This window comes from Salvelinus alpinus, chromosome 8 (genome assembly GCF_045679555.1).
Source record: "Salvelinus alpinus chromosome 8, SLU_Salpinus.1, whole genome shotgun sequence".
NCBI classification, from domain to species: domain Eukaryota; kingdom Metazoa; phylum Chordata; class Actinopteri; order Salmoniformes; family Salmonidae; genus Salvelinus; species Salvelinus alpinus.
The window spans coordinates 22,039,066-22,054,198 of NC_092093.1; the positions used below are offsets into that span (position 1 = coordinate 22,039,066).

Below are 15,133 nucleotides of genomic sequence, written 5' to 3' on the forward strand. Positions count from 1 at the left end.
AGAGAGATGGAGAGAAAGAGAAAGAGAGAGAAAGAAAGAGAGAGAGAGAGAGAGAGAGAGATAGAGAAAGCGAGAGAGAGAGATGGAGATAGAGAAAGCGAGAGCGAGAGAGATAGAGAAAGCGAAAGCGAGAGAGAGAGAGTGAGAGATAGATAGAGAAAGAGAGAGTGAGAGATAGAGAAAGAGAGAGAGAAAGAGTGAGAGTGAGAGAGAGAGAAAGAAAGAAAGAGCGAGAGAGAGAGAAATAGAGAGAGAAATAGAGAGAGAGAGAGAGAAAAAGAAAGAAAGAGTGAGAGAGAGAGAGAAAGAAAGAGAGAGTGAGAGAGAGCGAAAGAGAAAGCAAGAGAAAGCGAAAGAGAAAGAGAGAGAGAAAGAGCAAGACAGAGTGAGAGAAAGAGAGAAGAGAGAGCGAGAGAGAGAAAGAGAGAGAGAGATGGAGAGAGAGAGTGAGAGAGAGAGAAAGATAGAGAGAGAGAGAGAGATTACAGATTGGCACAGAGAGTGGGAGAGAAGGAGAGCAGGAGTGGGAAAAAGCAAGGAAGCATCAAAGTGAGTAAAGCAGTAGGAAATTCATATTCACACGCAGGTCTGATTCAGTCTGAGAGGAAATCACAAACTGTTGAAAATAATTTGGAAGATTAGATTCTGAGACTATACAGTATATCAACAAATGTATATACTCAAATAGTATAAATACATGGTTTGGATTCCCCACACCAATACAAAAATGTAATCTCTTGTAATAGAAATAGAAAGTAGTAGGGTGTGAGTAGGCCTACCTGCGCTGGCCCAGTTGTTGTGTGTCTTGTCTGGGGTGCTGTAGATGAAGCGTCGCAGGCTGGTGACGGCATGGGAACCCACCAGGGTGTAGCGGCCAAACGCCCTGCAGTCCACCACCCGGACGTTCAGAGGAGGGTGAAGCAGCTCATTCTCTGGCAAGTCCTGATGGGGTCAGGGGGCAAAGGTCAGGGGTCGCATAGAGAGTTAGGAAGTTGCCCTGGCCTATATGCAAGATCTAAGGTCAGTTTTAAACCAGCTTGAATCCATTCAATACACTCAGCAAAAAAAGAAACGTCCCTTTTTCAGGACCCTGTCTTTCAAAGATAATTCGTAAAAATCCAAATAACTTCACAGATCTTCATTGTAAAGGATTTAAACACTGTTTCCCATGCTTGTTCAATGAACCATAAACAATTAAGGAACATGCACCTGTGGAACGGTCGTTAAGACACTAACAGCTTACAGATGGTAAGCAATTAAGGTCACAGTTATGAATAATTAGGAAACTAAAGAGTGTAACAACACCTGCACAGGATCGGTACATCTGAACAACACACTTGCGGGACAGGTACAGGATGGCAACAACAACTGCCCGAGTTACACCAGGAAAGCACAATCCTTCCATCAGTGCTTGGACTGTCTGCAATAGGTTGAGAGAGGCTGGACTGAGGGCTTGTAGGCCTGTTGAAAGGCAGGTCCTCACCAGACATCACCGGCAACAACGTCGCCTATGGGCCTATGGGACCAGACATGACTGGCAAAAAGTGCTCTTCACTGACGAGTTGCGGTTTTGTCTCACCAGAGGTGATGGTCGGATTCGCGTTTATCGTCGAAGGAATGAGCGTTACACCGAGGCCTGTACTCTGGAACGGGATCGATTTGGAGGTGGAGGGTCCGTCATGGTCTGGGGCGGTGTGTCACAGCATCATCGGACTGAGCTTGTTGTCATTGAAGGCAATCTCAACGCTGTGCGTTACAGGGAAGACATCCTCCTCCCTCATGTGGTACCCTTCCTGCAGGCTCATCCTGACATGACCCTCCAGCATGACAATGCCACCAGCCATACTGCTCGTTCTGTGCGTGATTTCCTGCAAGACAGGAATGTCAGTGTTCTGCCATGGCCAGCGAAGAGCTCGGATCTCAATCCCATTGAGCACGTCTGGGACCTGTTGGATCGGACGGTGAGGGCTAGGGCCATTCTCACCATATATGTCCGGGAACTTGCAGGTGCCTTGGTGGAAGAGTGGGGTAACATCTCACAGCAAGAACGGGCAAATCTGATGCAGTCGATGAGGAGGAGATGCACTGCAGTACATAATGCAGCTGGTGGCCACACCAGATACTGACTGTTACTTTTGATTTTGACCCTCCCTTTGTTCAGGGACACATTATTCAATTTCTGTTAGTCTGTGGAACTTGTTCAGTTTATGTCTCAGTTGTTGAATCTTGTTATGTTCATACAAATATTTACACATGTTAAGTTTGCTGAAAATAAACGCAGTGAGAGGACATTTAATTTTTGCTAACTTTATGTACAGTATCTGCTGTCTTTCACTGTCTGAAAGACCATCAAGATTTGACCAGGTTCTACTCACCACCTCAAACCACTTGACGAGGGTGCTGAAGTTGGGGTTCTTCTTGTAGTTCTGAATGAGAGCAGACTGGACTCCTCTCCCTGCACACTCTATGTCCACCCTGGGTCTGTCCACCTGGGCCAAATTCACCCTCTTCAGGTCCCTCAGGCCCCAGAACAGAACCTGGACCACAACATATCAGACTGGATCAGACCATTTGAACAGCACCCCATTTGAGGGTTGCCTTGATCTCCCCTTACCTCCACCACCTGGACCTGTGTCCTCCACCTTCCACTTTCTAGCTTTGGGGTACTTTCTCTCTTTCCTCTAGCTTGTACTTTTAGTACCCTCTCTGAGTGCTGTTCCCTAGTCATGGAGTGTTGTCTCACCTCTATGCGGTAGCGGCTGAGGATAGGTCGGATGCCCATGGGTACAGGGAGGATGGGTCCACGTTCTGAGTCTGTCGGACCATCGATGGGAGGAAGCTCTGCCCTCCCCCCTTGTCCAATCTACTCCAGGAAAAGAAGGGAGAGGAGGCAACAACCAATGTATACAACATACCGAGGAGATAATATTACGCGTAAATTACAAACATCAGCCTCAGTATTCAGCAATAAAATGATTTTAGTTTGGCTTTATCTCTGGACTAGTTTTGCAGAGGTACAGAAGTTAGAGAGAGTAGTTACAGAGCAAGACACTGAATAGAGATGGATGGGGCAGAGAGGGAGAGAAGCACCTTTATAGATTAAAACACTCAGCAGAAGAAGACTTAGACTGACCAGAGAAACCATAGAGTTAGACTGGCCAGAGAGACCATAGAGTTAGACTGGCCAGAGAGACCATAGAGTTAGGCTGACCAGAGAGACCATAGAGTTAGATTGACGAGAGAGACCATAGAGTTAAACTGACCATAGAGTTAGACTGATCAGAGTGACCATAGAGTTAGACTGGCCAGAGAGACCATAGAGTTAGACTGACCAGAGAGACCATAGAGTTAGACTGATCAGAGAAACCATAGAGTTAGACTGACCAGAGAGACCATAGAGTTAAACTGACCATAGAGTTAGACTGGCCAGAGAGACCATAGAGATAGACTGGCCAGAGAGACCATATAGTTAGACTGACCAGAGAGACCATAGAGTTAGATTGACGAGAGAGACCATAGAGTTAAACTGATCATAGAGTTAGACTGATCAGAGTGACCATAGAGTTAGACTGGCCAGAGAGACCATAGAGTTAGACTGACCAGAGAGACCATAGAGTTAGACTGATCAGAGAGACCATAGAGTTAGACTGACCATAGAGTTAGACTGACCAGAGAGACCATAGAGTTAGACTGACCAGAGAGACCATAGAGTTAGACTGGCCAGAGAGACCATAGAGTTAGATTGACGAGAGAGACCATAGAGTTAGACTGATCAGAGAGACCATAGAGTTAGACTGACCAGAGAGACCATAGAGTTAAACTGACCATAGAGTTAGACTGGCCAGAGAGACCATAGAGATAGACTGGCCAGAGAGACCATAGAGTTAGACTGACCAGAGAGACCATAGAGTTAGATTGACGAGAGAGACCATAGAGTTAAACTGATCATAGAGTTAGACTGATCAGAGTGACCATAGAGTTAGACTGGCCAGAGAGACCATAGAGTTAGACTGACCAGAGAGACCATAGAGTTAGACTGATCAGAGAGACCATAGAGTTAGACTGACCAGAGAGACCATAGAGTTAAACTGACCATAGAGTTAGACTGACCAGAGAGACCATAGAGTTAGACTGGCCAGAGAGACCATAGAGTTAGATTGACGAGAGAGACCATAGAGTTAAACTGACCATAGAGTTAGACTGATCAGAGTGACCATAGAGTTAGACTGACCAGAGAGACCATAGAGTTAGACTGGCCAGAGAGACCATAGAGTTAGACTGACCAGAGAGACCATAGAGTTAGACTGATCAGAGAGACCATAGAGTTAGACTGACCAGAGTGACCATAGAGTTAGACTGACGAGAGAGACCATAGAGTTAGACTGATCAGAGAGACCATAGAGTTAGACTGACCAGAGAGACCATAGAGTTAGACCGATCAGAGAGACCATAGAGTTAGACTGACCAGAGAGACCATAGAGTTAGACTGACCAGAGAGACCATAGAGTTAGACTGACCAGAGAGACCATAGAGACCATAGAGTTAGACTGACCAGGGAGACCATAGAGTTAGAATGACGAGAGAGACCATAGAGTTAAACTGACCAGAGAGTTAGACCATAGAGTTAGGCTGACCAGAGAGACCATAGAGTTAGACTGACCAGGGAGACCATAGAGTTAGAATGACGAGAGCGACCATAGAGTTAAACTTACCAGAGTGACCATAGAGTTAGACTGACCAGGGAGACCATAGAGTTAGACTGACGAGAGAGACCATAGAGTTAAACTGACCATAGAGTTAGACCATAGAGTTAAACTGACCATAGAGTTAGACCATAGAGTTAGACTGACCAGAGAGACCATAGAGTTAGACTGACCAGAGAGACCATAGAGTTAGACTGACCAGAGATACCATAGAGTTAGACTGACCAGAGAGTGACCATAGAGGGAGGGACAGAAGAGTGAAAAGAGCACCTTAATCTGAGGAACAGCAAAGTCATGGACAGCAATCAGAGCCCTCCTGATCTCCTCATCGTCATAGGGAATCTGCAGAGTGGGAACAGGGTACAGGAGTATGTAAGGTGGAGGGCAGGAGGTAGGGGGGAGTAGGGTGGGGGTCCAGTGAAGGAAGGAGGGAGAAAAGAGAAGGAAGGGGAGTCAGGGTACCACAGGGTGATAAGGAGAGGATGGAAGAAGGATAGGAGAAGCAAGGAGGAAGAAGGAGAGGAGAGGCATGGAGAAGGAAGAAGAGGAGAGGCATCTAGGAAGAAGAAGAGGAGAGGCAAGGAGAAAGGAGAGGAGAGGCATGGAGGAGGAAGAAGAGGATAGGCATGGAGAACGAAGGAGAGGATAGGCATGGAGGAGGAAGAAGAGGAGAGGCATGGAGATAGAAGGAGAGGATAGGCATGGAGGAGGAATAAGAGGAGAGCCATGGAGGAATAAGGAGAGGAGAGGCATGGAGGAGGAATAAGAGGAGAGGCATGAAGGAGAAAGGAGAGGAGAGGATGGAAGAAGGAGAGGAGAGGCATGGAGGAGGAAGGAGAGGAGAGGAGAGAAGAAGGAGTGGAAAGGCATGGAGGAGGAAGGAGAGGGGAGGCATAGAGGAAAAAGGAGAGGAGAGGATGGAAGAAGGAGAGGAGCGGCATGGAAGAAGAAGTATATGAGAGGCATGGAGGAAGAAGAAGAGGAGAGGCATGGAGGAAGAAGAAGAGGAGAGGAATGGAGGAAGGAGAGGAGAGGCATGGAGGAAGAAGAGGAGAGGCATGGAGGAAGAAGAGGAGGAGAGGCATGGAGGAAGAGGAGGAGAGGCATGGAGGAAGAAGAGGAGAGGCATGGAGGAAGAAGAGGAGAGGCATGGAGGAAGAAGAGGAGGAGAGGCATGGAGGAAGAGGAGGAGAGGCATGGAAGAAGAAGGAGAGGAGAGGCATGGAGGAAGAAAGAGAGGAGAGGCATGGAAGAAGAAGGAGAGGAGAGGCATGGAGGAAGAAGAAGAGGAGAGGCATGGAGGAAGGAGAGGTGAGGCATGGAGAAGAAGGAGAGGAGAGGCATGGAGAAATAAGAGGAGAGGCATGGAAGAAGAAGGAGAGAAGAGGCATGGAAGAAGAAGGAGAGGAGAGGCATGGAGGAAGAAGAGGAGGAGAGGCATGGAGGAAGAAGGAGAGGAGAGGCATGGAGGAAGAAGGAGAGGAGAGGCATGGAAGAAGAAGAAGAGGAGAGGCATGGAAGAAGAAGGAGAGGAGAGGCATGGAGGAAGAAGAGGAGGAGAGGCATGGAGGAAGAAGGAGAGGAGAGGCATGGAGGAAGAAGGAGAGGAGAGGCATGGAAGAAGGAGAGAAGAGGCATGGAAGAAGGAGAGAAGAGGCATGGAAGAAGAAGGAGAGGAGAGGCATGGAGGAAGAAGAGGAGGAGAGGCATGGAAGAAGAAAGAGAGGAGAGGCATGGAGAAAGAAGGAGAGGAGAGGCATGGAGGAAGAAGAGGAGGAGAGGCATGGAGGAAGAAGGAGAGGAGAGACATGGATGAAGAAGGAGAGGAGAGGCATGGAGGAAGAAGAGGAGGAGAGGCATGGAGGAAGAAGGAGAGGAGAGACATGGATGAAGAAGGAGAGGAGAGGCATGGAGGAAGAAGAGGAGGAGAGGCATGGAGGAAGAAGGAGAGGAGAGACATGGATGGAAGAAGGAGAGGAGAGGCATGGAGAAAGAAGGAGAGGATAGGCATGGAGGAGGAAGAAGAGGAGAGGCATTGGAGGAAGAAGAGGAGGAGACGCATGGAGGAAGAAGAGGAGGAGAGGCCTGGACGAAGAAGGAGAGGAGAGGCCTGGAGGACGAAGGGAAGAGGGGCATGGAGGAAGAATGAGAGGAGAGTTATGGAGGAAGAATGAGAGGAGAGGCATGGAGGAAGAAGGAGAGGAGAGGCATGGAGGAATAAGAAGAGAGGCATGGAAGAAGAAGGAGAGGAGAGGCATGGAGAAGAAGGAGAGGAGAGGCATGGAGGAAGAAGAAGAGGAGAGGCATGGTGGAATAAGAAGAGAGGCATGGAAGAAGAAGGAGAGGAGAGGCATGGAGAAGAAGGAGAGGAGAGGCATGGAGGAATAAGAAAAGGAGGCATGGAGGAAGAAGAGGAGGAGAGGCATGGAAGAAGAAGAGGAGGAGAGGCATGGAAGAAGAAGAGGAGAGGCATTGAGGAAGGAGAGGAGGAGAGGCATGGAGGAAGAAGGAGAGGAGAGGCATGGAAGAAGAAGGAGAGAAGAGGCATGGAAAAAGAAGGAGAGGAGAGACATGGATGAAGAAGGAGATGAGAGGCATGGAGGAAGAAGAGGAGGAAAGGCATGGAGGAAGAAGAGGAGGAGAGGCATGGAAGAAGAAAGAGAGGAGAGGCATGGAGAAAGAAGGAGAGGAGAGGCATGGAGGAAGAAGAGGAGGAGAGGCATGGAGGAAGAAGGAGAGGATAGGCATGGAGGAGGAATAAGAGGAGAGGCATGAAGGAGAAAGGAGAGGAGAGGATGGAAGAAGGAGAGGAGAGAAGAAGGAGAGGAAAGGCATGGAGAGAAGAAGAGGAGGCATGGAGGAGGAAGATGAGGAGAGGATGGAAGAAGGAGAGGAGAGGCATTGAGGAGGAAGGAGAGGAGAGGAGAGAAGAAGGAGTGGAAGGCATGGAGGAGGAAGGAGAGGGGAGGCATAGAGGAAGAAGGAGAGGAGAGGATGGAAGAAGGAGAAGAGCGGCATGGAGGAGGAAGCATATGAGAGGCATGGAGGAAGAAGAAGTGGAGAGGCATGGAGGAAGGAGAGGAGGAGAGGCATGGAGGAAGAAGGAGAGGAGAGGCATGGAAGAAGAAGGAGAGGAGAGGCATGGAGGAAGAAGAGGAGGAGAGGCATGGAAGAAGAAGGAGAGGAGAGACATGGATGAAGATGGAGATAAGAGGCATGGAGGAAGAAGAAAATTGTGGACGGACAATTAGGATGAAATGGAAATTAATAACCGACAGATGAAGAGAAGCAAACACAGAGAGAGAGAGAAAGAGAGACCCTTCTTTTCTAGATTTGCTGAGGAATCAGCTTGTCACCGTGCACAACTGTTCAGCAGTTGCATATTTGGTAAATCTGTTGAGAGTCATTCTCCACGTGATCCATTTGTCTAATAACTTCCTGTGCGTCGGTGTGTATTTTTAAACTCTTTCCATGTATGTGAATGGCATGCTCTTAGTGTGTTCCTGGCATGTTATTTAGTTCCTAGTGTGTGTGTGTGTGTGTGTGTGTGTGTGTGTGTGTGTGTGTGTGTGTGTGTGTGTGTGTGTGTGTGTGTGTGTGTGTGTGTGTGTGTGTGTGCGCGTGCGCGTGCGTGTGCGTGCGTGTTTCCTGGTGTGCGTGTTCCTGGTGTGTATATGTGCATACGTGTATTTTTCTGATGTGTGTGTGTGTGTACTTGCAGTGTGCCCACGTGTCTATGTGTGCGAGTGTGTGTGATCAGCTGACCTGCAGCAGCTCGAAGGCAGCCAGTAGGTCACCGGCGGTAGAGTTACCACGGTAGATCTGGTAGTACTCTAGCTGTGGGGGGAACCTCGGGGGGCCGTAGTGCTCGTCACACATCTTCGTGATGGGCTTAGCAAACGTCCGACCAATGAACTCTGCCTTGCCCTGGACGCCACAGAGACAACCGTAGAAAGAAAACCAAAGTTAGAAACCAGTTTATGGGGTGTACTTCTTGTCATGGCCACTGGGGGCCAGTGTAATACAGACATAATACTGAAAATGGTGTATAAAGTGGGGACTATTCAGAGAACCTGCTAGCTACCATAAGGCTAACAGAATTTGAAAGGTCCTACCAGGGGTCATATCCCTATTGGTTCCATCAGTTTATGAGAAGCATGCATGACTGGTAGAGTAAACACTTCAACCAAACAACTGCAACCAATCAACTACTGTTTCAGCTATCAAACACAACCATGTCTACAACCACTACTGGAGGAATACAAGAGGAACATGCTTATGGCTACGTCATGGACAGATGGCAAACCTAGTTTGGGAATGCCCTGTAAAATAGCCTGTCCTGCCTCTTGCATGACTTGGCTAACTAGCTACGTTGCTACGCAAACAGAAGCCCAAAGCAGGAGAGGCCCGTCTTCTAGCTTTCACACTCTACTTAGCCCCAACAGCATAATCCACAACATGAGCAGGAACAGGAGGAACATGGTAAATTAAGACAGTAAGAGATACACAGTAAGGACATATGGACAAACACAAAGTGTTTGGATCACAGACAGGGACGGACTGGGACCAGAAATCAGCCCTGGCATTTCTATCACACCGGCCCATTTTCCCTTGAGGCCCCCACACCGGCCCATGTTTTCCTTGATGCCCCCATTATCAGCCAAATAATAATAATTTTGTGAAAAGAAACCTGAGATAGACATGGACCAGCCCATCTGGCATTTTCCAAAAATGGCCAGTCCAGTCTCACAGTACTTTGTATCCTAGTATCCTTTGAATCCCACAAAACAATAGTTTCACTATGGATCTCTCTCTCTCACTCTCACTCCCACTCTCACTCTCACTCTCACTCCCCCTCGCATACTCTCACTCTCACCCTCACCCTCACTCTCACTCTCACTCTCACTCTCTCTCCGTCAGGTCGTACCACAGTGTCCTGGTCGTAGACCTCTACCACAATGATAGGCGGGTCGTCTCGTAGCTCGCCGGCCTCCCCGAACAGCTCAACATCATCAAACACCAGCAGCTGATCCCACGTAGGACACAGAGTCTCACTCAGGACCTAAAACACACGGACACACATTAACAGACACGCACGTACGCAGGCACACACACACACATTAACAAACACACACACACACACATGGCTTACTAGGCCCAGGTAGAGCAGAGACTGACTCAGAACACACATACGCATATGCACAAAAACACACACACTGACACACACACAAACACACACTCATACACACACACACACATGCACACACACACATACACCCTCTATCTTACCTCAGTGACCTGGCTATGTGTGGAGAAGAATACCCTGGCAAAGGGGTCTGACAAGCCACTGCTGTCTGCAGCAAACAGACTCCTGGCCTGGTACATGTGAGCCCTCAGCTGGAACACCTGCTTCACTGCAGAGCAGAGAGAGGATACAGTGATGAGACAACACTCAGATACACAGGAGAGCAGAGAGAGGACACAGTGATGAGACAACACTCAGATACACAGGAGAGCAGAGAGAGGATACAGTGATGAGACAACACTCAGATACACTGCAGAGCAGAGAGAGGATACAGTGATGAGACAACACTCAGATACACAGGAGAGCAGAGAGAGGACACAGAGATGAGACAACACTCAGATACACAGGAGAGCAGAGAGAGGATACAGTGATGAGACAACACTCAGATACACAGGAGAGCAGAGAGAGGACACAGTGATGAGACAACACTCAGATACACAGGAGAGCAGAGAGAGGATACAGTGATGAGACAACACTCAGATACACTGCAGAGCAGAGAGAGGATACAGTGATGAGACAACACTCAGATACACAGGAGAGCAGAGAGAGGACACAGAGATTAGACAACACTCAGATACACAGCAGAGCAGAGAGAGGATACAGTGATGAGACAACACTCAGATACACAGCAGAGCAGAGAGAGGATACAGTGATGAGACAACACTCAGATACACAGGAGAGCAGAGAGAGGATACAGTGATGAGACAACACTCAGATACACAGGAGAGCAGAGAGAGGATACAGTGATGAGACAACACTCAGATACACAGGAGAGCAGAGAGAGGATACAGTGATGAGACAACACTCAGATACACAGGAGAGCAGAGAGAGGATACAGTGATGAGACAACACTCAGATACACAGCAGAGCAGAGAGAGGATACAGTGATGAGACAACACTCAGATACACAGCAGAGCAGAGAGAGGATACAGTGATGAGACAACACTCAGATACACAGCAGAGCAGAGAGAGGATACAGTGATGAGACAACACTCAGATACACAGGAGAGCAGAGAGAGGATACAGTGATGAGACAACACTCAGATACACAGGAGAGCAGAGAGAGGATACAGTGATGAGACAACACTCAGATACACAGGAGAGCAGAGAGAGGATACAGTGATGAGACAACACTCAGATACACAGGAGAGCAGAGAGAGGATACAGTGATGAGACAACACTCAGATACACAGGAGAGCAGAGAGAGGACACAGAGATTAGACAACACTCAGATACACAGGAGAGCAGAGAGAGGATACAGTGATGAGACAACACTCAGATACACAGGAGAGCAGAGAGAGGACACAGTGATTAGACAACACTCAGATACACAGGAGAGCAGAGAGAGGACACAGTGATGAGACAACACTCAGATACACAGGAGAGCAGAGAGAGGACACAGTGATGAGACAACACTCAGATACACAGGAGAGCAGAGAGAGGATACAGTGATTAGACAACACTCAAATACACAGCAGAGCAGAGAGAGGATACAGTGATGGGACAACACTCAGATACACAGGAGAGCAGATAGAGGACACAGAGATTAGACAACACTCAGATACACAGCAGAGCAGAGAGAGGATACAGTGATGAGACAACACTCAGATACACAGGAGAGCAGAGAGAGGACACAGAGATTAGACAACACTCAGATACACAGCAGAGCAGAGAGAGGATACAGTGATGAGACAACACTCAGATACACAGGAGAGCAGAGAGAGGATACAGTGATGAGACAACACTCAGATACACAGGAGAGCAGAGAGAGGATACAGTGATGAGACAACACTCAGATACACAGGAGAGCAGAGAGAGGATACAGTGATGAGACAACACTCAGATACACAGGAGAGCAGAGAGAGGATACAGTGATGAGACAACACTCAGATACACAGGAGAGCAGAGAGAGGATACAGTGATGAGACAACACTCAGATACACAGGAGAGCAGAGAGAGGACACAGAGATTAGACAACACTCAGATACACAGGAGAGCAGAGAGAGGATACAGTGATGAGACAACACTCAGATACACAGGAGAGCAGAGAGAGGACACAGTGATTAGACAACACTCAGATACACAGGAGAGCAGAGAGAGGACACAGTGATGAGACAACACTCAGATACACAGGAGAGCAGAGAGAGGACACAGTGATGAGACAACACTCAGATACACAGGAGAGCAGAGAGAGGATACAGTGATTAGACAACACTCAGATACACAGCAGAGCAGAGAGAGGATACAGTGATGGGACAACACTCAGATACACAGGAGAGCAGAGAGAGGACACAGAGATTAGACAACACTCAGATACACAGCAGAGCAGAGAGAGGATACAGTGATGAGACAACACTCAGATACACAGGAGAGCAGAGAGAGGACACAGAGATTAGACAACACTCAGATACACAGCAGAGCAGAGAGAGGATACAGTGATGAGACAACACTCAGATACACAGGAGAGCAGAGAGAGGACACAGTGATGAGACAACACTCAGATACACAGGAGAGCAGAGAGAGGATACAGTGATGAGACAACACTCAGATACACAGGAGAGCAGAGAGAGGACACAGAGATTAGACAACACTCAGATACACAGCAGAGCAGAGAGAGGATACAGTGATGAGACAACACTCAGATACACAGGAGAGCAGAGAGAGGACACAGTGATGAGACAACACTCAGATACACAGGAGAGCAGAGAGAGGATACAGTGATGAGACAACACTCAGATACACAGGAGAGCAGAGAGAGGATACAGTGATGAGACAACACTCAGATACACAGCAGAGCAGAGAGAGGATACAGTGATGAGACAACACTCAGATACACAGGAGAGCAGAGAGAGGATACAGTGATGAGACAACACTCAGATACACAGGAGAGCAGAGAGAGGATACAGTGATGAGACAACACTCAGATACACAGAAGAGCAGAGAGAGGATACAGTGATGAGACAACACTCAGATACACAGCAGAGCAGAGAGAGGATACAGTGATGAGACAACACTCAGATACACAGGAGAGCAGAGAGAGGACACAGAGATTAGACAACACTCAGATACACAGGAGAGCAGAGAGAGGATACAGTGATGAGACAACACTCAGATACACAGGAGAGCAGAGAGAGGATACAGTGATGAGACAACACTCAGATACACAGGAGAGCAGAGAGAGGATACAGTGATGAGACAACACTCAGATACACAGGAGAGCAGAGAGAGGACACAGAGATTAGACAACACTCAGATACACAGCAGAGCAGAGAGAGGACACAGAGATTAGACAACACTCAGATACACAGCAGAGCAGAGAGAGGACACAGAGATTAAACAACACTCAGATACACAGCAGAGCAGAGAGAGGACACAGAGATTAGACAACACGCAGATACACAGCAGAGCAGAGAGAGGACACAGAGATTAGACAACACTCAGATACACAGGAGAGCAGAGGGAGGACACAGAGATTAAACAACACGCAGATACACAGCAGAGCAGAGAGAGGACACAGAGATTAGACAACACGCAGATACACAGCAGAGCAGAGAGAGGACACAGAGATTAGACAACACTCAGATACACAGGAGAGCAGAGAGAGGACACAGTGATGAGACAACACTCAGATACACAGGAGAGCAGAGAGAGGACACAGTGATGAGACAACACTCAGATACACAGGAGAGCAGAGAGAGGACACAGTGATGAGACAACACTCAGATACACAGCAGAGCAGAGAGAGGATACAGTGATGAGACAACACTCAGATACACAGGAGAGCAGAGAGAGGACACAGTGATGAGACAACACTCAGATACACAGGAGAGCAGAGAGAAGATACAGTGATGAGACAACACTCAGATACACAGGAGAGCAGAGAGAGGACACAGAGATTAGACAACACTCAGATACACAGCAGAGCAGAGAGAGGATACAGTGATGAGACAACACTCAGATACACAGGAGAGCAGAGAGAGGACACAGTGATGAGACAACACTCAGATACACAGGAGAGCAGAGAGAGGATACAGTGATGAGACAACACTCAGATACACAGGAGAGCAGAGAGAGGATACAGTGATGAGACAACACTCAGATACACAGCAGAGCAGAGAGAGGATACAGTGATGAGACAACACTCAGATACACAGGAGAGCAGAGAGAGGATACAGTGATGAGACAACACTCAGATACACAGGAGAGCAGAGAGAGGATACAGTGATGAGACAACACTCAGATACACAGGAGAGCAGAGAGAGGATACAGTGATGAGACAACACTCAGATACACAGCAGAGCAGAGAGAGGATACAGTGATGAGACAACACTCAGATACACAGGAGAGCAGAGAGAGGACACAGAGATTAGACAACACTCAGATACACAGGAGAGCAGAGAGAGGATACAGTGATGAGACAACACTCAGATACACAGGAGAGCAGAGAGAGGATACAGTGATGAGACAACACTCAGATACACAGGAGAGCAGAGAGAGGATACAGTGATGAGACAACACTCAGATACACAGGAGAGCAGAGAGAGGACACAGAGATTAGACAACACTCAGATACACAGCAGAGCAGAGAGAGGACACAGAGATTAGACAACACTCAGATACACAGCAGAGCAGAGAGAGGACACAGAGATTAAACAACACTCAGATACACAGCAGAGCAGAGAGAGGACACAGAGATTAGACAACACGCAGATACACAGCAGAGCAGAGAGAGGACACAGAGATTAGACAACACTCAGATACACAGGAGAGCAGAGGGAGGACACAGAGATTAAACAACACGCAGATACACAGCAGAGCAGAGAGAGGACACAGAGATTAGACAACACGCAGATACACAGCAGAGCAGAGAGAGGACACAGAGATTAGACAACACGCAGATACACAGCAGAGCAGAGAGAGGACACAGAGATTAAACAACACTTAGATACACAGGAGAGCAGAGAGAGGATACAGTGATGAGACAACACTCAGATACACAGGAGAGCAGAGAGAGGACACAGAGATTAGACAACACTCAGATACACAGGAGAGCAGAGAGAGGATACAGTGATGAGACAACACTCAGATACACAGGAGAGCAGAGAGAGGATACAGTGATGAGACA

The 15,133-nt window shown here is 48.0% G+C and overlaps 1 protein-coding gene across 14 annotated transcripts in view; it reads right to left on the reverse strand.

The window, feature by feature from the left end:
• LOC139582722 (otoferlin-like) overlaps positions 1-15,133 on the reverse strand; it is a 137,133-nt gene that overhangs the window by 17,573 nt on the left and 104,427 nt on the right. For 10 of the 14 annotated variants that reach the window (XM_071412977.1, XM_071412983.1, XM_071412984.1 and 7 more), the window contains 7 exons: positions 9,993-10,117; positions 9,631-9,765; positions 8,469-8,630; positions 4,974-5,045; positions 2,744-2,863; positions 2,376-2,537; positions 780-942 (listed from right to left, as the gene is read on the reverse strand). In XM_071412977.1, coding sequence (XP_071269078.1) covers positions 780-942; positions 2,376-2,537; positions 2,744-2,863; positions 4,974-5,045; positions 8,469-8,630; positions 9,631-9,765; positions 9,993-10,117 — 939 coding nt within the window. The remainder of the gene's footprint in view (positions 1-779; positions 943-2,375; positions 2,538-2,743; positions 2,864-4,973; positions 5,046-8,468; positions 8,631-9,630; positions 9,766-9,992; positions 10,118-15,133) is intronic. The other 4 variants (XM_071412992.1, XM_071412985.1, XM_071412989.1 and 1 more) reach the window with 1 other exon arrangement.